Genomic DNA, 22965 nt, shown 5'->3' on the forward strand with positions numbered 1-22965 from the left:
TGAAAGTGTCCATCAAGGGATGAATGGATAAGGAAGATGTGGTATATATGTTACTGAATGATCTGTCATAGCCACTAACTCAGGAAACAAATGGGTAAGCCCTGGCAGGCTGCCACAGCCAATTGCTTGGTTGCAGGGAAGGCAGAGGGGGGCTAGACAAATAGAAAGCATAGCTCCTGGCTTGGTTTGCCAACAGTGTTGCTGAATAAACTCAGATAAACTCATTGCAAGAGAAGCCAATCACTGGAGATGAGGATTTGGAAAAGAGAAAGGGAGAAATTTATTTTGGGTGCTGGCAGCCCGGGGCGGGTGGCAGGCTCAAGCCTTAAGAACTGACCTCACTGGCAAGATGAACATCTGGAGTTTTATAGGAGAAGTTCGGGGGGCACATGCAAGAGAACAGGCAGGGAGCTCATGATTATGGGTGGGGTTGGTATGTGTTCAGCCTGTGATCATGGGCAGGGAAGGGAGATGTGCGGGATGTGGCCTTTTAGGCATTCCATTGCTCTCAGGGCTTTCCTGGACTGGTGGTTGGGATGTTCTGGGTCATTGCAAAATACCTTCATCAATGTCTCAAGAAAGTGTGATAAGAAATAAGCACAATAGGTTTTAGTTAGAGAATGAGTTAAGCAGTCTTGTCTATTTCTGATTTTAACTGTTGGGGTCTATAGTTGAGCAAGATGGTTCTATATATATATATATATATATATATATATATTAGTGATATATACAAGGAGGTATTATTCAGTCATGAGATAAAATGAAATCATGCCAAAATGGATGAACCTAGAGGACCTTATGCTAAGTGAAAACAAGCCAGACAGAGAAAGACAGATACTGTATGATCTTATTTATATATGGAATCTTGAAAAAAAAAGTCAAACACATAAAAACAATGGAGAATGATGGTTGCCAATTATCAGGAACTGGTGCAGGCAGGGAAGTGGGAGATACGGAGATGCTGGTCAAAAGGGTATAAGCCTTTAGTTATAAGATGAATACGTTCTGGCAATCTAATGTACAGCATGGTGACGATAGTTAATAATACTGTATTATATACTTGAAAGTGGTTGAGAGAGTAGATCTTAAGCATTCTCACCAAACATACATACACAAAAATAACTGTGTAAGGTGCTGGATGTGTTAATTGACCAGATTGTGGTAATCATTTCACAAAGTATATTTACATCAAATCATTATGTTGTACACTTTAAATACATATAATTTTTATTTGTCAATTATACCTCAATAAAGCCTGAAGAAAAAAAAGACTTAGGACAGTTCCTGTTCCATGGCTGGGTGCTGACTTATTATTACCTTTATAACTATTATTACTCTTGTTCTTATTATTTAATACTTTCAATACTTGTGATGGTTCATTTTATGTGTCCAACTTAACTGGACTAAGGGATGCCCAGATAGCTGGTAAAGCATTTTTTCTAGGTGTGTCTGTGAGGGTATCTCTGGAAGAGATTAGCATTTGAGTCTATAGACTGAATAAAGAAAATCACCCTCACCAGTACAGGTGGGTATCATTCAATCTCCTGAGAGCCTGCATGGAACAGAAAGGCGGACAAAGGGCAAGTTCTTTCTCTCTCCGCACTGAGACATCTGTCCTCTTCTGCCCTCAGGCTCCTTGTTCTTGGGCCATGGGAAGGGTCCTGGGACTGGGACTTACATCATTAGTCATCTGCTCTCAGGCCTTTGAACTTGGATTGAATTACATCTGGTTATACCAGCTTTCCTGGTTCTCCAGCTTGCAGGTGGTGGTTTATGGGACTTCTATAATAAATGTCCTCTTCTCTCTCTCTCTCTCTCTCTCTCTCTCTCTCACACACACACACACACACACACACACACACACACACACATATCCTGTTGGTTCTGTTTCTCTGGAGAACCCTGTCTAATGCAAAGCTTGTTTAAATTTACCCAAATGTTTATTAATTACTCTGAGCACTCTTGCTCTTTGCATTCCATTTCTTTATTTTGGTTATAGTTTTCTTCTTTGTGAGTATATCCTTAGTATTTCTTTCTATAAGGGTCGGTGCTTTGGAAAACCTACAGATTAATAATTTTAAAATATGCCCTTTTGGGGCGCCTGGGTGGCTCAGTCGGTTAAGCATCTGCCTTCAGCTCAGGTCATAATCCCAGGGTTGTGGAATCCAATCCTTGCTCAGCAGGGAGCCTGCTTCTCCCTCTCCCTCTGCCTGCCACTCCCCCTGCTTGTGCTCTCTCTCGCTGTCGAATAAATAAATAAAATCTTTTAAAAATATTTTTTAATTTAAAAAATAAAAATAATTAAAAAATTTAAAAATATGCCCTTTTGTCATTTATTTAAGATCTCTTCTAAGATAATTTCCATTATTTTTTCAAAGATTGTCTCTGTGCCATTTTTTCCTATTCTCCATTTTTTAGAATTAAATATATGTTGGGCCTCCTTATTCCATCTTCTATATCTCATAATCTTTCGTATTTTCTAGATCTTTATGTCTTTTTTTTTTTTTAAGATTTTATTTATTGATTTGACAGAGAGAGACAGCCAGCAAGAGAGGGAACACAAGTAGGGGGAGTGAGAGAGGAAGAAGCAGGCTCCTAGCGGAGGAGCCTGATGTGGGGCTCGATCCCAGAACGCCGGGATCACGCCCTGAGCCGAAGGCAGACGCTTAACGACTGAGCCACCCAGGCGCCCCTAGATCTTTATGTCTTTGTGCCTTCTGGATAATTTCCTCAAATCTGTTTTTCAGTTTATAAATTTCCTTCCTGTATCTAATTGCTATTTAACTCATCTATTTACATTTTTAATTTTCTTGATATCTCCCTATGCTAATGGCTGGATTTTTACTTAAGCTACTCTTTCATGTAGAGTACAGGCCTTTAAGGGTTGTAGCTTTTATGCAGTGTTCCTAGTTCTAATTCCTTGCTTGTTTGGGCCCAGTGCCTACCTTATATCCCCACATGAGCATGAAATTCCAAGTCCTTAGGTGAATAGATCAATAATAAAACCTCTGTCACTATAATATAGCCACATCATGAGCTGACACTTTGAAACTTTGTTCTGTTTTCAATTACCTCTTTGTTTCTGGTGCCTGAGGATTTCTCTTTCTTTCTTGAGAGCTTGGCTATGAATAGAAAACATTTTAAAATTTATATTTTATGCAGCATTTCTAGTTTTTGTCATGAGATTTATCTTAGCCTGCATTTTTCTAAAACAGAATACCTTGAGTAATAATTTAATAATGAGGAAAAAAGTCCTCCTTACTACTTTAAAAGAGAGAGAGACAGAAAAACAATCTGTATTGTTCAGGGACAAGACAAATTACTCAAACAGGACAAGTCAGAAAGTTTGGCCGTCCTTGTTTTGAAGTATGTTGACCAATGGATCCCAAAGCTATCCTATATTTGCATCTTTGTGGCCACATAATCTGCCATCAAAGAGCAAGAACAATCACGTGATGGGTTTCCTGGAAGTGCCTGTGAAGTAGCTTATCATAGTGAGTATCGGAATTTTTAGTTCTAACCATGGCTCTACCACCAACTCAAAAGGTCAGGGTGGCCATGGCCTAATTAGTTCATTCACTAATTTGTAATCTTAACTAATTAATTAGATTTTATTAATACAGCAATATCATCAAGCACCTATTAAGCCAAATCCTGGAGCTATAGAAGAGAAGCAGATAGAAATTGCTGTTCTCCAACAACTTACAGTTTAATAGTAGGATATTAGCTTTGGAATCATCTATCATATAATAGAAGTTTGGATGGATATTGTTAAGATACAAAGGACAGAGTGGCCTGTTGAATCTTGGTAGGGGTTACAATCACAAAAGTTCTGAGAGTGAGAAATGAGAGAATTAGAGGCATAAAATCTTGCAATCAGAGATTTATAGAAGGATATTTAAGGAGTGCAGGGTTCTCAATGCCTTTGGTGGAATGGATACAAATGTACAGAATTTTGTATTCTTTCCCAGGTATCTGGAGGCTTACAGCAATATCTGCAAAATGTTTGAGGTTGCTGAGGAGCAGCCCTACAGGGCCCATGGGGTCTTGCCCTTCTCTAACCATTCAATAAATAGCACTCAGTGGAGATTCTGGCTGAGGATACTTGTTTTCAAAACAACAATCCTGAGCCAACCTCCTTAAGTAGTTCCATATGTTTCTATGGAGAGTTTATGGATTGTGGCCTTCAGAATTCTTTTGTTTATCACCGGGAATCCAAGTCCTGAAAGCTGCTAACTAACCATGAGGTTTGCTAGTTATACAAGCTGTTGGACCTCTTAAGGACTTTGACATAAAGACCACTTTCTGTGGAATAAGAATTAGTGGTTTAAAAAGAGTGCACTTAACAGTATCATGTTAGTATCAGTTTCTGTATGCCATTACTGGCTGGCCTTTTTTTTAAAACTTGTCTGTGCTGCCTTGTGTGTGCATTTAAACAAGGCCCTTAAAGGGAAATCTGAGCAGAGCCTTCAAAGACTTATAATCAGAGGGGTCTGAAAAAAAAAAAAAAAAAGAATGACTATCTTCAGTAGACCTAAAGCTAGTACAAAAGGTGGGTTCTTCACTACCTGGGGCCCAAGGCATAGCCCCTCAAGATACTCAGGACCCATCTTTGTCCTGGGCAACTATTCCTTGTCTTCCTTCCCCACCTCCATCAATACCCAGCTTGCAGTGATATTCCTCTACCCCTTACCCATCTAATACCAAACACATGGGGGATCTATCCTGTTTCCAGGAAAGAGGTTTCCATGGATTGTCTCAACAGCCTTAATAATAGCTACTCTTTATTGAGCACTTTGTGCCAAGTACTGCATTCTTTTTATACTTTATCTCCTTTAATCCTCACAATAGCTCAAAGAGGTGGGTGCTATAATTATTCCTCATTTTATAGATAAGGAAATCAAAGCTCAGAGAGTCTGAGGAATTTGCTTAAAGTTACTTAATAGCTACATTAGCTTCCTATTTAGAATTCCAGTTCAAGTGGCAGAGATGGGTCATGAATTCAGGATGCTTGATTCAAAGCTCTTACCTGTTCTGCTATACACCCTCCCACCCTCTCTTAGGAAAGTACTTTTAGCTTGATCTCTAAGCCTCCCTTCTAGTTTAGAAGGGCTGTTGTGATTCTTCTTGAATGTCAGTTGTGCTGCTGTCCTTGATATTTTCATATGAACCAATGCAGGAAAGAGGCTGGTCATCTGCCTCCATAAAACAGTCCTTCACACATCCATGGCTCATTATAGAAACTTCACCACAAAGCAAATGGACATGGCTGGCACTGAAGGGTAACACCTTAGAAAGGCAGATCCGAGACTTTGCAGCTCTGCCTAGGTACACATTTCTTAGGGCTGACAAGTGAGTCAGCAGAAGTGAACAGACAATACCATGTTTGCTTTTAACATGAGTCAGCCTGAAATCTGTCCAGCTTTAGGGTAGCCCCCTGAAGTTTTAACAGAATATTAATTGCCCTGTCACTTCCCGTTCCACACAGCTGGGTGGGATTGCTACCAGCCACACTGTTGAGAAGTTACACATTTCAGCCCAGCCCAGAAAGGTTTCCTGTGGTGGGTGAAATGACAACATGCACAAAGGTCAAACTCCAGATGTGGGATCTGACTTTTTCTCCTCTTGGGGAAAACATTGCCTCATTATAATCTCAGAAGATATTCAGTACAGGTTTAAGGCCAAAGTCTACTGAAAGATCTGAGTTCTCTAACCTGGAGGATGCCAGTCTGCTTCATGTAAATTTATCTAAGACTTTGAGACCACCTATTAGATTCCTGAGCCAAGGGACCAGAGGAAAGAGGAGGGTGTTTAGGCATCTCTGAACGAAGGAAGCTAAACCTGGAAGTTGTTCCTTGCTCCTTGAAGTTGGAAGGCAGTTCAAAAGGAGGAATAAGTTATTTCTGGACTAATACCTTAACTGGGTAGAAATGCCAGAAGGTGGTGGGAAGAGTACATGGCAATATGGTGGGGAGTTTACCATCTGTTTATTCATTCTACAAAAATTCATATCAGGTTTGCAAAATTCATTCATATTATACCGAGAGATAAGAAAATGTAACTTCTTAATTTTTCTTTATCAATTAAAATAATATTACTTCCAAGTTTCCACTCCTGGATTCCAGGGTGGGAATTAAATTTTAGTCTAATTTGGTAAACTTAATCCATTATAATAATCTAAGTAAATACTCAGTTTCCTTTAATCTTTCAGATTTCCACCTCTGGGTATGCAGCTGGCCCTGGAAGGAATCTCTGGCTTATAGATTTTGTGGTGCTGTCAGGAGGATAAGGGGCCTTTTGGATCCTCACTGGTCACTGTGGTGGAGAGGTTGATGCTCTGTGCTCTTGGAGCCCCTAAGTCATGAAGTCCATACCTGTGGTGGTGAGGAGGAGGAAACTAGTTTGGTTCTGACCCTGGGTCTCTGCTGCTCCACCAGTACTCTTTGCTGGGGGGACAAGAGAAAGGAATTAGCTTCCAGAGGACAAAATGTGTCAATGAACTTTTGCTATAGTGATGCTGTGTAACAAAATACCACTAAGTCCCAGGGGCATACAGCAATAAATATTTATTTAGTTCAGGGCTTGGCACTATTTTTCTTTAAAGGGCGACACAGTAAATATTTTAGGCTTCTCAGAACATGCAGTCTCTGTTACAACTTTCTCAACTCTGTCCTTGTAGTGCAAAAGCAGCCATAGACAATATATAAAGGAATAAATATGCCTATATTCCAGTAAAACTTTGTGTATGCTCAAATTTGTGTTTCATGTAATTTTCATGTTATGAAATATTATTTCATATGTTATGAAATGGTTTTTATATTTTTTTCTGCCATGAAATTGAATGGCTTGTGATTTTTTTCCCCATGGGCTGTACAAAAACAAGTGGTGAGCTAGATTTGGCCCATGGGACAGTGTTGGCTAACCCCTGATTTAGTTCTTTTTTTCTTTTAAAGATTTTATTTATTTATTTGACAGAGAGAGCACAATCGGGGGGGGGGGGGCGGGCAGAGGGAGAGGGAGAAGCAGGCTCTCTGCTGAGCAAGGAGCCTGATACGGGGCTTGATCCCAGCACCCTGGGATCCTGACCTGAGCTGAAGGCAGATGCTTAACCGACTGAGCCACTCAGGCACTCCCTGAGTTAGCTCTTGACTCTGCTCTGCATTGGGCTTCAATGCTCTGGGCTGCACTTGCTTGTTGAAAATGCAGTCGTTGTGAGATGGCTCAGCAGTTCTCCTGATTTAGTTTGGTGTCATTCACATGTCTGAGGATTGGTGACCTGCTCTAGGATAGCCTAGCTTGGGTGACCATAGCAACTTGGCTCTATTATATGATTGACCAGTAGGTTAGTCAGATCATGTTCTCGTAACAATGGCAGAGGCACATGAATACAAGTGGAAATGTGCAAGCACTTTCAGAGTCTCTGCTTGAATTACGTTTGCTTACATCACATTGGCCAAAGCAAGTCACCTATCAGAACCCAGAGTCAGAAGAGTAGGGCAGAATGCTCCACCCAGAGTGTGAGGGCACTGCTAAGTTACATGGCAAAAGTGAAGTACTAGGGCCATTAATACAATCAACCTTCTAAAGACCTAAATTGGGGGAAAAATTGTAATATTCTAGTTGTGACCTCTTCCTTTAGGGGTGATGCTAGACTAAAGTATGAACATGAAAGACATAAATGAGGAACACAGGCATGTGAAACAAATAAGTATGATGGGAGAGGGGAGAATGTGTGCGAAGGTAAAGAGGCATGAAAGAGGTTGCTCTTTATTTTTTAAGTTTTTTTAATTTTGGAGATGATTGTGTGTGTGTGTGTGTGTGTGTGTGTGTGTGTGTGTGTGTTTAGAGCTTGCTCTTTAGTAAGATAATTCTAGTTGTAGTGAGTATAATGTTTGAGAGGAAAGTGGAGAAAAGCAGGCGCATTTCAAAGTAGATTGATAAAACTTGGTTAAAAATATTGGATGCAGTGGGCAAGGCCAAGTTCAAAGAGACACCATTTGAGAGCAAGAGAAAATGGTGGGGATGCTTGTTTTAACCCTTTAGCAGTAGTATGGCACTGTAGTAAGGATGTACAAAGCAATAGCTCTCTTCCCTTTTCTTTTCAATAAAAGAAAGGCATGAGGAAAAACAAAGTATACAGATTGATTCTCAATTCAAGGTGAAACTTAGGATTTTAGATCCAGTATGGTGACTAACATAACATTAAAAAAAAAAAGGATTTTAGATCCAGTTTCATGTTGCAGTGGTTTTAAAGCGAAGGATCAGGAAAAATGTTATTTTCTGGTGTAAAATAAGAGGAACCATATACTTCCTTTGCCCTTGGATCAAGATTTAACGATTCCAGGAAAAAACTAAGCTTTTCCTTTGACCTCTAGGAATAAATTCATCTTTTCCTTCCTCCCCCCTTTTCACCCTCCTTCCCTCCTTCCTTCCTTTCCCTTCCTTCCTCCGTCCTTCTTTCCATTTCTTTCTCTGTATCTTTCTACTTCTTCCTCTTCTTTATTTTATTTATTTATTTATTTTTGGTTTTTCTGTCTATATTTGAAATGGGTAAGAGGGAAAAATGGTCCCCCATATATTGCAAACTCTGACTAGAGTCCTTGGCATCATGGGAAATTCCTTGACTTGTTTTGTGAACGTTGGCTACACCCCAAGATTCCACTGTTTCAAAGTAGAGTCATGTATACAGCTTAGGTTTTGTGTAAGGACTCTGGGGGATTTTGGTTATGAAACATAATGTGCAGTCTGCCTCGCTTCCCAGTGGCAAAATAGAAAACTAGATCTATTTGTTATAGAACTTTAAGCTTTAGTTTTCTTCTCAAAATTACAGATGTGCCTTTGAAGCTTATGGCAATAAATACAATGAGACCTTACAATTTAAAATGAAAATCAAATATATTTGGAACAAAGTATCATAGGTTTCAGAATGGAATATTTTTAAAGTGTAAAAAAAAAAATCAAAAAGGTTCTGTGTTTATGTTACCTAAATGTTAATGGTTTGCCCTTTTCCTTATCTGCTAAGTCCTGCTGTCCAAGATGTCTTGATTCTTTGGCTAGAAAATTGTGTCATTAAAAAGGAATGTTTGGAGGCTCTTTTCTACCTCCACCCCCAGCATTTCACATGGCATTAGCTTTACTAAGAAAACAGACTTGAAACCAGTTAGAGAAGAATGATTATTTGTGCTTGCTTTTATATTTTGCTGCTTTGCCCTCTAGATTATCTAGTTTAAAAAGGAACTTTCATCATTCCTGAAGTTTCATGTAAATCAGATATTTTGTCCCTATAATTTTCCCTAATTTGTTCACATTACATCAACAAGAGAAACAAGAATGTGTCTGAAAGAAATCTAACTATGAGCTAGGAGGATGCTGTGGAGCTCTCCACTAACCCCAGAACTGGTCATCACGGCGGAAGATGCTCTTGCTGTAAAGCTCTTCTGCCTGGGTGCTCTCATCTAGACCCAGAGTTTTACATACCATGAATATGCTGATGACTCCTGAATCCCTATCTTCAGCCCTGTTTGTGCTCATACCTTTAGATCTGTATATCCAACTATTGCTTGCCATCATGAAACTCTTGAATGTCTAACAGTCAGCCTTAAATTCAGCATGGCTAAAACATACTCTTTTTTTTTTTTTTAACATACTCTTGATTCTGTACCCACCTCATACACCTGCTCCTCTCTCAAACTCCCCACATTAGTAAATAGCACCATCATCTACTCAATTGCTTAGTCAAAATCCTAGAAGTCACACTTCATCCCTCGCTTTATTTCCTACCTCACCTGCCATCCGTCAGCAGGTCCTGCTGCACTATGCTGTATCTGAAGCTGACCATTTCTTAAAACCTCCACTGCCACAGCCCAATCAAGCCATAGCAATGATCTCCTAACTGGTCTCTCTGGTTCCCCCCATAGCCATTCTTCACACAGCAGCAGGAAAGATCTTTTTAATGAGTAAAGATCAGCCTACTCCTATGCTTAAATTCATTTTATGGTTTCTTTGCACTCAAACTAGAATGTAAGCTCCTCACCAAGGACTACAAGGACCCACACCTCAACCTTCCTCCCCCTTCTCGTCCTTAGCTTCTGTCCACTTACATACTCTGTCCTTCAACCTTCTCAATGCACCTGTGTCTTTGGGCCTTTGATCTGGCTGTTTGGAATGTTCTTCTGCCAGAAGGCCCCCTGGCTTCTTTCTTCTCATTATTCAGGTCTCAGATCAAATATCTGGTCCTTAGAGAGGACTTCTTGGACTATCCTAGCAGAAGCAATAGCATTCCTCTTCTCCCATCACTCAGTCCTGTTTTAATAATTATATTCTTTTAATAATTATATACTTCTTAGCACTTAAAACTCTTCAAAACACCTGTGTGTTTGTCTTCCCTACTAGAATGTAAACTTTATGGAAACATGGATTTGTCTTATTTATTGTGGTATGTCTAGCACCTAGACAGACGGTGCTTAGTATAATGTAGGTACTCAATAAATATTTGCTAAATTAACAACAACAACAACAACAACAACAACAAAACACTAATAAGGGAGGATTTACCTTGATGATCTAGTTTTTAAAAAGTCTGTGATGGGTGTTGAATTCTGCTGGTGCAGCTACCTTTCTCTTACTTCTAGTGCATAAGAGCCAGACCCATGTTGCTGATTTCCTGCTGATTCATACTCTCATCTTCTCTGCATCAGCACCACCACCCACCAAACACTAATCCAGCTCCTATTACATGCCAGGCAGTATTCTAGGCCCTGGGGAGGTAGAAATGAATAAGGTACACAGAAACACCTGCTTTTGTGGAGCTCATATTCTGTGTATCTGGCCCATGTGTACCTTCGCTCAGTTCCCAATATCACACAAATATGTGAGGGAATCAGTACCACACCAGGGTGGCCTTGGTGGGAATTCATCCAGACAGTCCACAAGTTTCCTCTATTTATCAGAAATATAAGGGGTTTCCCAACTGGATTTCTTGGTTGATCCAAAAGGAGAAGGTGAGGCAGAGCCTTGGCCAGGGTAGTGCCAGGATGGCCTTAAGCATGGGGTGCAAGCAGTAGAACAACAAAGTCTGTTTGGCACCAATGCTTGGCCTCACCCTGCTGGCAGCCGCATCAGCTCTGTTTGAGAAGTACAGGTGGACTTAATTAGAGCTCAGAAGCATGGAACAACCCAAGTGTGCCAGGATCTGCTTCCTGCTCAGAGAAGGAGGACCTCAGTGAGCCAAAGCTGCTGTCCTTCGTTTGTCTTTGCTGTCTGTGGGCAAAGCTGTATTTTAAACCTGAAATTATAGTGAGTTCACTAGTAACACTGTTGGAGACCATTTTTTAATTACAAAAGTCCTGTGCAGTCCAAGTAAACTAAATTATGAGGATAAAGCTTTTGTCTCAAAGAACAGCTAACTGCCAGGTTAGCTTCCAACTTAAAAAACAAAAGTCACCATATTTAAAATCATTCCATTGTTCCAAAAAGAGTTGACTTCTTTTCTCTACAGAAACTACCAAAACAAAGAGAATCTTTTACTTGACAGCACCTTTTGAGGCTTTCATTCTAGAGATCATGAAGACATGGTGGTGGAGTTCTCAGAGGTCACCAAGAGAGGACATTCCAAAGCTCAGACTTGCCAGTGCTTTGGTGCACAGGCCAACTATCATCACCTCCAGCCCTACTCCCACCACCTTCCTTGTAACTCCACTGCCTGGAAAGTTAAGTGTGATCTTAAGGGCCAAGTGAAGTGACATTTTGGAATTTAGGGTGGATTAGATGAATATTCTCAGATGGGCTGCTTCTTGTAAGTGAATAAGCCTCTTGATATTGTAACTATTTGCCATCTCTCTTGAGACCAAGCAGATTAATGATGGAAGGAGGGACGGGTTTGGTTTTGTTTGTTTGGTTTTTTTCCTCTTTACTCTCAGCCTTTGAACTTCCTGCTGGTGTAGTCAGAGTTCTTCCTCCGTATTTGTCATGTCACCGTCACTTGCACATAGCGTTTGTTTGCCAAGGCCCAGGGACAGTAGTCTTTCATTTCACCCGCTGAGCCTGACACACACTTCCCCTCAAGGGTGTAGTTGTTCTAAATACCACTGGGCCCTTCTGAACCTTGGATTTGAGATATTGGTGCCTAATAGTAGACTCTTGCACCTTGTAATTTGGAAGGTTACCGCCGCATCGTCCATTATAAATCTAACAAAAAGAACAATATCTGTGATAGTTCTAGTTTTAAAAGAAGGGCAGGTTCATGGCTTACACCTGGAGATGCTAAATTTTCCTAAGTTTGTTGTGCTTCTTTAGTAACTGCGAAGATACTCGCATAGTCTAAATTTAGTCGCTTTATTGAGTGCCTAAGAAGTTGGCTATAGAGAATTATTTTAAAATCACAGCCATGTATAATTTTGATTACTTGATTATATCCACAGTAAGTGTCTCCTTTCCTCTTTGTAGATGTCCTTTAGGGTCTTTTTCAGTTCTAAACATTTGGTGATTCCAAATAGTTTGCGTTGGGGGTTTATTTAGACCATTTATAGTCCGTGAAAATCCTGAGGAATAAGAATGGCTGTTTCTTTGTTTATCTTTAAGATGATTTACTTCCTGGGTGTTTTCCCACCTCCTTAGGAGTGTTTATTGAGTTTTGTGTATGTTATTTAAGGCTGCTCATTTTAAGGGTAGTCCCTTACGCAGGTGATGATTCAAATCTGTCACTGCCACCAGTTCACAATAAACTCTTAAGTCTGACTGAAGAGTAAGGGTCTGCTCAATTGCTTCCTGTCAAGGTTTCTAAGAACTGAGTTTTTTCAGTTATTTCTTGAGCTTACAAATCCCAGTTTTTATTTAATCAAAGGAACTTCATGGGAAAACAGCAGTATATGAAATATTCATTCACAATAGTGATAGTGTGATTGAAGAGTAGCAGCAGCTGCCCTAAGTCCGTGGCTGTGAAAACACAATTAAAATTTTAACACATTTTTTGAAACATTCTTTTCTGAAGTGCTCAGTTTTCAAAGTAACGGGGATGTATATGGTGCGTAAGTATTAACTTCTACTTGAAGCCCAGTTGTAAGTTTAATGATGAAAAAGTACCTTTTTTCTTTGACAAATTCAAACATATTGACCTTATGGATTTTGATAATTGCTGAAATTCCTGGGCTTATTCTCAAAGTAAATCTTCAGAATATCAAATTCAAAGATTCTCAAAATATCTGCGTGCGTAAGAATCAACTGGTGAACTTGTTAAAAATGTATATGTGGCTCAACTGTTGATGGACTGTTAGGTAGTACCAAGTTTTTGACTATTATGAACAGCAATGAACATTTTAGTTTGTGTCTTTGTGATAAACACATGTATATATTTCTGTCAGGCATGTATCTAGGAGTGGAATTTCTGCATCACCAGCTAGCCATATATTCCGCATTAGTAGATATTGCTGCAAAGTGTTCCAGAGTGGCTATTTATGGTCTCTCTGTCAGTGTGTAAGAGTTTCTGTTGTCCCACATCCTCTCTTCTGTTTTAATTTTAGCTTTTATTCTGGTGGTTCTGTAGAAGTATTTCTTTGTAATTTAGATTTAAATCGAATGAATACATACATTTAGGTCTAATCACACAGTGAAATACCATTTAGTCCAAGAGAATGAACAATCTATAGCTACATGCAGCGATATGGATGAATCCCACAAATACAATTGGTGAAAGATGCCAGACACAAAAGAATGCATACTATACAATTCGGGGTGCCTGGGTGGCTCAGTTGTTGGTCATTGCCTTTGGCTCGGGTCATGGTCCCAGGGTCCTAGGATCGGGCCCTGCATTGGGCTCCCTGCTCAGCAGGAAGCCTGCTTCTCCCTCTCCCTCTCCCCCTGCTTATGTTCCCTCTCTCTCTGTGTGTCAAGTAAATAAATAAAATCTTAAAAAAAAAAAAGAATGCATACTGTATGATTTATAGACAGTACCCCCAAACCCTCCCAAAAAAACACAAAAAATAACAACAGTTGAAACTAATCTCTGACGTTAGAAGTTAAGATAATGGTTAACATTGGACTAGGGGAATAGGTTGCGACTGAAAGGCAACAACCTGGAAAGGTGATATTGTGGCTTTTGATCTGAGGACTGGTTTCACAGAAGGGTTTAGTTGTGAAACTTCAGCAAGGTGCCCACTTAGGGTATGTGTACTTCTCTGCATGTATATTATACTTTATTAGAATTTTTTTTTAAGTGCAGATTTCCAGGCCCTTACCATGAAAAATTTAGTCCTTTGATGGAAACTGGGACTTGACATGTTTAACAAACATGAGAGTGGTTGGGATGCAGGTGGCCTCAAAGTGCAGTTTGAAAAACATTGGTAATTGCATTCAGTGCAGAAATTTTTAAATCATTCATCAGCTCTTCAAAATAATTTAATCAGCTGCTTTGCACACTGCAGCTATTTTGGGTCATTTCAGAGATGGTTTCAGAGCTCCCCACCTTTCACTTCTGAGAGTGAATCAGTCCTAGAAAATGAAAACACTGAGTGAGCTCTGTGTGGGAAAGGGCAGCTTATACTTAATGCGGAAGGGACAATCAAGTGAGAAATAAATCCATTAGGTGGGAAGAAAAAAACCCCATCAAGTGCTAGAATCATAGGAACTCTGTCTGGGAGGAGAACTGATCATTTCTGATGAAAGCCCATTTATTTTGCCAAGAATGATGGAGTGTGTTTGGGTCTGAGGCATTTGGTAGAGGCTCTGTAAAAACTAGGTTAAGGACTGAATCAAAATCTCTTCCAGTTACACAAAGGAGGAATCATAGAATGCAAATAAATGTAAAACTATTGCTTGTTGTGACTAAAAGTTCCTCACATGGTAAGGCCTGAATCAGCTTTCATTTCATTGCAAAGGGGAAGAGCAGAACTACCCAACACAATTATGGGCAAGTTTTTAAGGGGAACAAAAAGAATGGGAAAAAAAATCACTCAGTGTTCTTTTAGAGCTTGTTCTATCCACCCAAGTTCTGAGAACGTGTTCTCAAGTATCAAGAGCTAATAAAACCCCTCAGCTCTTAAAGGAGCCATTGTTCTCTCTGGACATGCAGAAGTATAGATAATATTACCTGATTTAACTATAGGCAACCTGATATTAAGCTGATAGTCACTGGTGTGGCTATACCAATTGTTAAGAAATTGAAATAGTCTCATACCTGTTGGAAAATAGCCACAGTAGGGCGTTCCTTGAGTGCCCCTCTCTACTGCCCATACCTCCTGCCTTCTCTGGGATCCCTCAGACCTCTGGACAATGCAGCAACTACAGGGTTAATGTCTGACAGTCCCCGGGTTTCCAAACCTCTCCAGCCACAGATTACCTCAGAAGTCTTTGCTCCATGGTAATACCTGTGAAGGGGAGAAGTGGCCTTTTTTAGGAGGGTGGGATGAGGGACCCCATCCAAGGTCCTCTCCTCTCCTCTGTCTTTTCACTGACCTCACCTCCCCCATTATGCTTTCCTCATAATTTCTTATTCTTTGGAAAATTTCTTATTGGAGTCATATTCTTAGGCAATGAAGGATCAGTAATTAAATGTAGATGTTTTGTCACTAGAGTAACCTTTGATTCTGTCAGTCCTAAATATCCAGTGGCTTACATATGCTCTGTGATTCACTTGCTCACTCACTCTCTCACTCATTCAGCAAACATCTATGGAATGCCTGCTACATGCCAGGCACTGTGCTAAGCCTCCATCCTTGGCCTAAAAGAAAGCTCACAGTCTGGTGGGGATGACCAACCCATAAATAGATAATTCTGGTGAAGTGAGAGAGCCATGCGAAAAGAGTATGACAGGAACGTAAAGGAAGTCCATCCAGCAAAGGTAGCTTGCAGTCGGTCAGAGAAGACTTCCTGGAAGAGGTGGTTTGAACTTAGTTTTTTTTTTTTTTAAAGATTTTATTTATTTATTTGACAGAGATAGAGACAGCCAGTGAGAGAGGGAACACAAGCAGGGGGAGTGGGAGAGGAAGAAGCAGGCTCCTAGCGGAGGAGCCTCATGTGGGGCCCGATCCCGGAATACCGGGATCACGCCCTGAGCTGAAGGCAGATGCTTAACCGCTGTGCCACCCAGGCGCCCCTGAACTTAGTTTTAACAGAAGAATAGAAGTTAGCTAGATGGGAATGGGGAGTGGAGTACATTTTGGGCATAGGGGACTATGTGAAAAAGGTAAGAGATAGTATGGTATGTGGGCAACAGAGTATAAAGTGTGAGACCTAGGTTAGGAGGTGAGACATCACAACAGGGTCAAGAACGCTGTTAAGGTTTGAGATTTGATGCTGTAAGAGGCTTTTTCACTCACCAGGGAGCAGCCAAATAATGTGTTACTAATAATAAAGTATTCGATTTGTGATGGCTTTACTCCTTAAAAATCTTAAATTAGAGCGAATTCAAGGTTATCCCTATAATATGGTGACTCTCCCCCACTGGCATTCCATATGCTTTCTTGAGAGAAAGAGGTAGAGAAAGAAAGGGACTGAGCTAGGGCTGGGAGCCAGGGCTTGAGAATAACTCTCTGCTCATCTCATCCAAGCAGCAAGCTAGTAGATGTTGTATTAACAAATCGTTTCTGCACTTTATCTCCTTATCAATATTTTGGGGTTTCATCAAATCTGCATACACCCAGGGGATAGGACACCTCCATGAGTGTATTTCACCCCTCTTGTTGGTCATGACAGGACTGTAGCTGGGTAAACTGGGAAGCCGTGGAAGAGTTTCCATGCTGTGGGCCCACGTGCTTTTTATGGCGATTCCTCTGGCTTCAGAGAGCAGTGATGGGCATCCTGTGGGTAAGGAAATCTCAGCCACACACTCCCAATGTAGTTATTTTTCAAATAAGTTACATGTTTATTACTGCATGAATATATTGTGCCCACTTAAAAACATACTTCAAAATGGAAATTGTAAAAGGATGAGATAAAAATGAGATTAAAACATTTAGAGTAATTTTTATTTATTTATGATAAACAAAACCTCATGATTTAGTGTGTCTATTTTTTTAAATCTTGGTTTATACTTGTGATACTATGATATGTAGGTCTTGCTCTAAGTTTATTTCAGTTTTTGGGTTTAATGGCTGATGCAGATGCCAAAAGCCTTTTAAAATGATGTAACTCCCAGTGAAAGTATAATTCCTAAATGATGAGGCTCAGTTCCAGTTCCGTGCTATGATTACGCATACATTTTTGTTGAAATGCAAGTTAGTACCTTTCCTTTATCCCAGGTATCAATCAGTTGTTCTTGTAAGTTAATTGGAGGGGGTACGTATTTTTCGTAGTATTAACAAAACAGGTTCAATATCTGCTGAACTTCTGTTTAATAATTTTAAAAATAGGTTAGTAAATTCTGTATCCCGTGTCTTTAAAGCATTCTTTTTTTTTTTTTAATAATGATTTTTTATTATATTATGTTAGTCACCATACAGTACATCCCCGGTTTTCGATGTAAGGCCATGTCTTTAAAGCATTCTGATACAAATATTTGTACACGTGACACCCTTATATCATTTTTGGCAATAACATTTCAAAATGATGGAAACATTTCCAAATGTCTATTTTCAAATTTCTCTTCAGTAGGAGTTTCTTTTGAAATGTAGTTATTTCCTCACTTGTTAAAATGTTAACTTTACTCTGAGGGGCCTGAATAAGTTTTTTGTTTTTCCTAAAACAACTGTGAGATAGCATACTGACACCATCAAGGAAAAGGGCAGCGAATATAGTCTATTTGTCTTTTTGTAAAAGAAAAAAATATGGCTCTTATTTTGGTTTGGCATTTTGAAAATTGGCCTGATTGGATGTTGGAATAAGTGAGAGAAAGGAGTCCAGAATGAATTCTGAGCTTTCCAGCTTGAACAACTGCCTGAACAGTGGTGTCACCAAATGAGGTAGATGGAAGAGAGAACAGAAGCCAGTTTAGGAAGAAGACGATGAGACACCAAGTGGGACTCCAGAGTTGTCGAGTTCAGTTGTTGAGCTACAGGACTTCCTACTGTTACTTTATGCCCAACGTATTAAAAACCAAACTAATCTTTGGCTTTATATCCAAAATTTATTTTTTCCTTCTGTTCCTCTATCTCTGTCCATGGCACCACGATCTCTCAGTCATTTAAGGCTAAAATCTTTGGAGCCATATGTGACTCATCCTTTTGTTTCCACCTCTATCCAGTGAGCAACTTAGACCCTTCAGCTGTCATTTGTTCATTCCACGTATATTTATTGAGGACCTCCTATGTGCCAGGTACTGATCTGGGCCTTGAGGAGATAAGTGTGAAAAAAGCAGACAAGGTCCTTGCTCTCATGGAGCTTATATTCTGGCTGGGAAATGTAGGAAGTAAATAAATATGTAAACATAAATGAGAAAATGATCAGACATTGGTAGATGCTAAGAAGAGAACTAAAGCAAGTGGTATAATACTACCCGCCTGGTTGCTGTAGAGGAGCTGTCTGGGAGGTGCTCTTTAAGCTGAGTTCTGAAAGTCCATGCACTATTAGGGGAAAGAGCTTTCCAGGCAGAAGGGTCTAAGTTCTGGATGAGCTCGGTGAGTTCTAGGAACAGAGGAAGGCCAGGGTGGCTAGGGCTCGGTGGTAGTATTGATGCAGGTAACCCCGATGGTCGTGACTTTTCTTTCATCATGGCTCCTCCGTTCTTGTGCTCCTTCGCCTCATACCTGGCCCCTTATATAGTGCCCTTTAATTGCCTCCCACTTTCACTCTTTCCTCCTAACTATTTCACACACTAATCCTTAATTAGCCTTCTGAAGATTTCACATCGCTATGCTATGGTAAAAGCCTTTGGTAGTTAAAGAGTAGTAGGCTGACCTTTGGGGGCCAAGAAGACAGGCAGCTCTCCACCTGGGTTGTTTGCTCCCTGTGAGGTCTCCAACAGGCCTTGGGAGGAAACCATGTCTCTCATTACCCTCTGTTTACCCACCTGTGTATTAGTTTTCTATTACTGCTATAACAAATTACCACAAACTTAGTGGCTGAAAACAACATAAATTTATTCTCTTACAGTTCTGGATGTCAAAAGTCTAAAATGGGTCTCACTGGGGTTAACATCACTATGCCAGCAGGGCTGCGTTCTTTTCTGGAAGCTCTGGGGAGAACCCTTTTTCCAGCTTTTAGAGGCTGTCCATAGCCCTTAACTTGTGGCTCCTTCCTGCATCTTCAAAGTTAACAGGGTAGCTTCTTCCTATCTCTCTCTGACTCTGACCCTCATTCTCTTCCTTCCCACTTTCACTGATATGAATCCTTGCGATTACATTGGGCAATGTACAATCCAGGATAGATAATCTCCCCATCTCAAAATTAGCTCTTTAGTAACCTTATTTCCCCCATATCATGTAATATATCTATAGATTTCAGGGATTAGGATGTAAATTTGTTCTGCCTATCACACCCTGCTTCTTTGATGTATAAAGATTTATTAGATATTTGAAGCTAATGGAGACTTCCTATAGATAGAAAAGCCACTAAGACTAAGAAAAGGCCTGTCATGGAAGTCTCGTTGCTTTGGCTCTGTAAACATGGTAAAGCTATGCCCATTGATGGGGCAGGATTGCTAGTTTTTCCTTCAGGGGAGGCTGAATAGGGACGGTGGAGATAGCAGTAGCAGTTCTTGGATAGAATTAGAACAGCAGGGAATATTTCTTTTTCTCATTTATTTTCTAGCCAGATGGAGATTTGGATCATTGACCTTCAAGGTACTTCCTAACCCTGAATGTTTATGATCTTCCTATTGGGTGAGATGGTTCCCAAGAAGGAACTCATTCCTATATGGAAATAGAGGGAATCAAGTTAGATAGCACAAGTTCTAACCTCTTGAAAGGGTTAATATTATTCTGTGTTCTCCACACTTGGAAATTTATAGGAAAAGAGATACCAGAATGTTCCTCAGTGAGACATGCTAGTGAGACATTCTTTTGTTGTCTTCGACCTCTATGTTATGTCTACATGCCAAAGAAGTTATTCTTTGGCAGGAAACGCAAGTAAACTCATTATATTGATCTCCATTGTACAAGGACCGTATGTCCTGAATTTCTGGAATAGTTCTTGTTTCATATAATTTTATTCTTCTCAATAAAGAATTAATTAGATGTATAACTAAATACAATGTAATTTTATATCTTGGTAAGACTTTTCCTAAAAATAATTTCACAAATCAGAGAAAGCTCCTCTGTCTTAATTCGTCTTAATTTTTAGTTTGAGCATATGTAGTCAAATATCTGTTTTCGTGGTGCTCGAATTTTTTGCCTGAATAATTATATTGCTACTAAACATTCCTAGTATGTAGAGCTAGAGACAAACAAAACTTATTTCCATGCTCTCTGTATAAACAGCAAATTGGTACCTGGTAATAAATTTCCTTTGAAAACAGGTAAAAGAAAGAAACATTAAGAGTACTGACATCTAATGTGTATTAAACACCTAACATAATTTAGGCACTGTGCTAAGTGCTTTACATATATAGTTTTCTTTCAGTCTTAAAAATGAAAACTCTATGAAGTATCTTCTCCCTGCCTTTATTATAGATGGGGAAGCCGATAAAGCCCTTTGAACAATATGTTCTAATAATGTATAAAGCTAGAACGGAGAGAATTGATATTTGGATTATTCACTGCCTCCTAATATTGCCTCAACATTGTGCCTTTCTTCCTCTAAGCTCCTCAGGGCAGAGGAGAGGCTTTGGAATGTAGGTGGGTTTTGATGGGGGAGGTGGTTGGGGTGACTTGGACAAGAAGGCCAATACAGCTAAGGCAGGATTACAATGGTGTTCTGAAAGGTTAAGAGTCTTTGGGTTGCAGAGAGAACCAAGAATTTCTCACCACGTCACGATCCAGGGCTGTTGATATCTGGGGTTGCAGAGTTCTTGCTTTGGCATCTTCTGTGATGAGGACCTGGTCAGTCACTCCAGTCTGCCCATTCTAGAAAATAGCTACCATCCACCCAGCCACTCAAACCTGAGCTAGGAGTCATCTGCAGTTTTTCTTTTTTTTCTCCTTAAATTCTAGTCTTCAGCAAGTTCTGGTTGTCCTACCTTAAAATATATCTAGAATCTGGGCCTTCTGTCCATCCCAATAATAACCACCACCTCCCTTAATCCAAAGGTTCATCTGCTCTCTCTCTCCTGAACTACCATAATAGCTTCCTAACTGGCCTCCCTGCTTCTACTCCTGCTTGCCTAAAATCTCATCCTAAAGTAATCTTTCAAAACATAAAGCAGATTGTTTTTCTCCCTGTTACTTAATCTTCATCAACATTTACCTACTACACTTAGAATAAAATCCAGTCCCTTAACATGCCATGAAAGGGCCTATGTGGGCTAGATTTTGTCCACTTCTCTAAATTCACTTTATGTTCCCTAAGTCTTTTCCCATCTCAGGGCCAACTTTGCACCTGCTTTCCCTCTTCTGGAACCTCTATCCTTATTTATTTAACATTCTCTCTTCAAAGAGGAGAAGGTGCTCAGGTAAGCACACCTCCACATAAACCTCCTAAATATTCTATCACATCACCCTTTCAATTTTTTATGTAGCAATTATCCCAATCTATTATTATTTTATTTGCAAGCTTGTGGTTCTTTTGCTTATCTCTCCCACTGGAGGGCTGGACCTCATCTGTCTAAATCCTCAGAGCCTAGCACAGTGTCTGACAAATTAGGGATTTACTAAATATCTGTTAAAGAAATGAAATAATGCATCATAATGATTCTAAAAGTATTGTTGTATTCTTAAGCACAGGTGCACATATTGGACACATTTTGAAGTATCTTCTTAACATATAATGACCCTCTTAACTGAGCTTCCTAATTCAGAGGAAATGGCTCCCATGACCATTTGTTTGAACATGCCCTTGACCTCTAGCTGTGGTAAATTGGACAGCTGACTCAAGCTGGGTCAGTCAAAATTGTAACCCTGGCAATTTAGAATTGGGGCTGAGAGTCATATAGTTGGACTATCCCATGTATCCTCAGGAGCCCCAGACAGTCATGAGTTCTGATCTGGGGATCAAAGAAGGCTGGTGAGCAGAGAAAGAGAAATGAGACCAAGTCAATGTGCAATAAGAAAATGTGATATGAGACACGGGGGGAGAGTCTGGGTGATTTTCCAGGTCTTAATTTCAGTATCTTCTTGGTGCCCAGCTAAACTCCTGCCCTTGGGTTCAGGGAAAATAGCAGCAGCCTGCCCTCCAAATGCCATCGCACGGGTGAAGCTACTGTGGTGAAGATACCTCAGTCAATTGAACACTTCATGAAAACAAATTTGCCATTAACATGTTGGTTCTGCTTTAGCACATGCTACTTGATGCCATTTTCACCTCATATGATGATAGAAGACTTACTTGCTCTTTAGCTAGAGACTGTATGTAAGCGAGAAGATTTCTAGGAAGAAGAAAATGGAGAAAAAGCAGTGAGAGCTGAACATGTTTGTGGCATCCCCTACGAGGAGAGAGGGCCGAGTAAGCAATGTCTAAAAGGGGGAGGTGTGGATGATGAAAAAGCAAGTGCCAAAGCAAATAGCAGGGAACTCTGTGGGCTTGATCGGCAGTGAGCTGGGTTGCTGAGCACTGGGAAACTTGCAGAATATAAAATGTTGCAAGATATGAGTTTAGAAGCAGCAGAGTGAATCTCTTCAGGTGATGGATCATTATGCTGAAATCAATCTTCACAATGGAAGACAAAGTCGGCAAAAATGAAATATTCCCTCAGAACCAGGGGTTTAAATTACAGTAGGCTGCTCCACCGTTAGTAACAATCAATATTGACTCAGTTTAAGATCACGCAATCCTCTCTTAGCCTGACCTCATTATACCTGATACTAATGAGGGACTAAAGTCCACTGGTCATCGATGGGCATTTAATATTGCAACAATCACACTGATTAAAAAGTCCTTTATCAGCAAAGGCATGGGGGAGAAATACATTGGCTTCTCAGCAATGCAACCAGCTGTAAAGTATCT

The 22965-nt window shown here is 40.1% G+C and overlaps 1 protein-coding gene across 3 annotated transcripts in view; it reads left to right on the forward strand.

Moving 5' to 3' along the window:
* JADE1 (jade family PHD finger 1) overlaps positions 1–22965 on the forward strand; it is a 506990-nt gene that overhangs the window by 221047 nt on the left and 262978 nt on the right. For 2 of the 3 annotated variants that reach the window (XM_057310064.1, XM_048212307.2), the window contains one exon: positions 16687–16797. The exons of the other annotated variant lie outside the window; for it this stretch is intronic. In XM_057310064.1, the coding sequence (XP_057166047.1) occupies positions 16783–16797 (15 nt within the window). In that variant the 5' untranslated portion in view covers positions 16687–16782. The remainder of the gene's footprint in view (positions 1–16686; positions 16798–22965) is intronic. 3 annotated transcript variants of the gene reach the window in all.

This window comes from Ursus arctos, unplaced genomic scaffold (genome assembly GCF_023065955.2).
Source record: "Ursus arctos isolate Adak ecotype North America unplaced genomic scaffold, UrsArc2.0 scaffold_11, whole genome shotgun sequence".
NCBI classification, from domain to species: Eukaryota; Metazoa; Chordata; class Mammalia; order Carnivora; family Ursidae; genus Ursus; species Ursus arctos.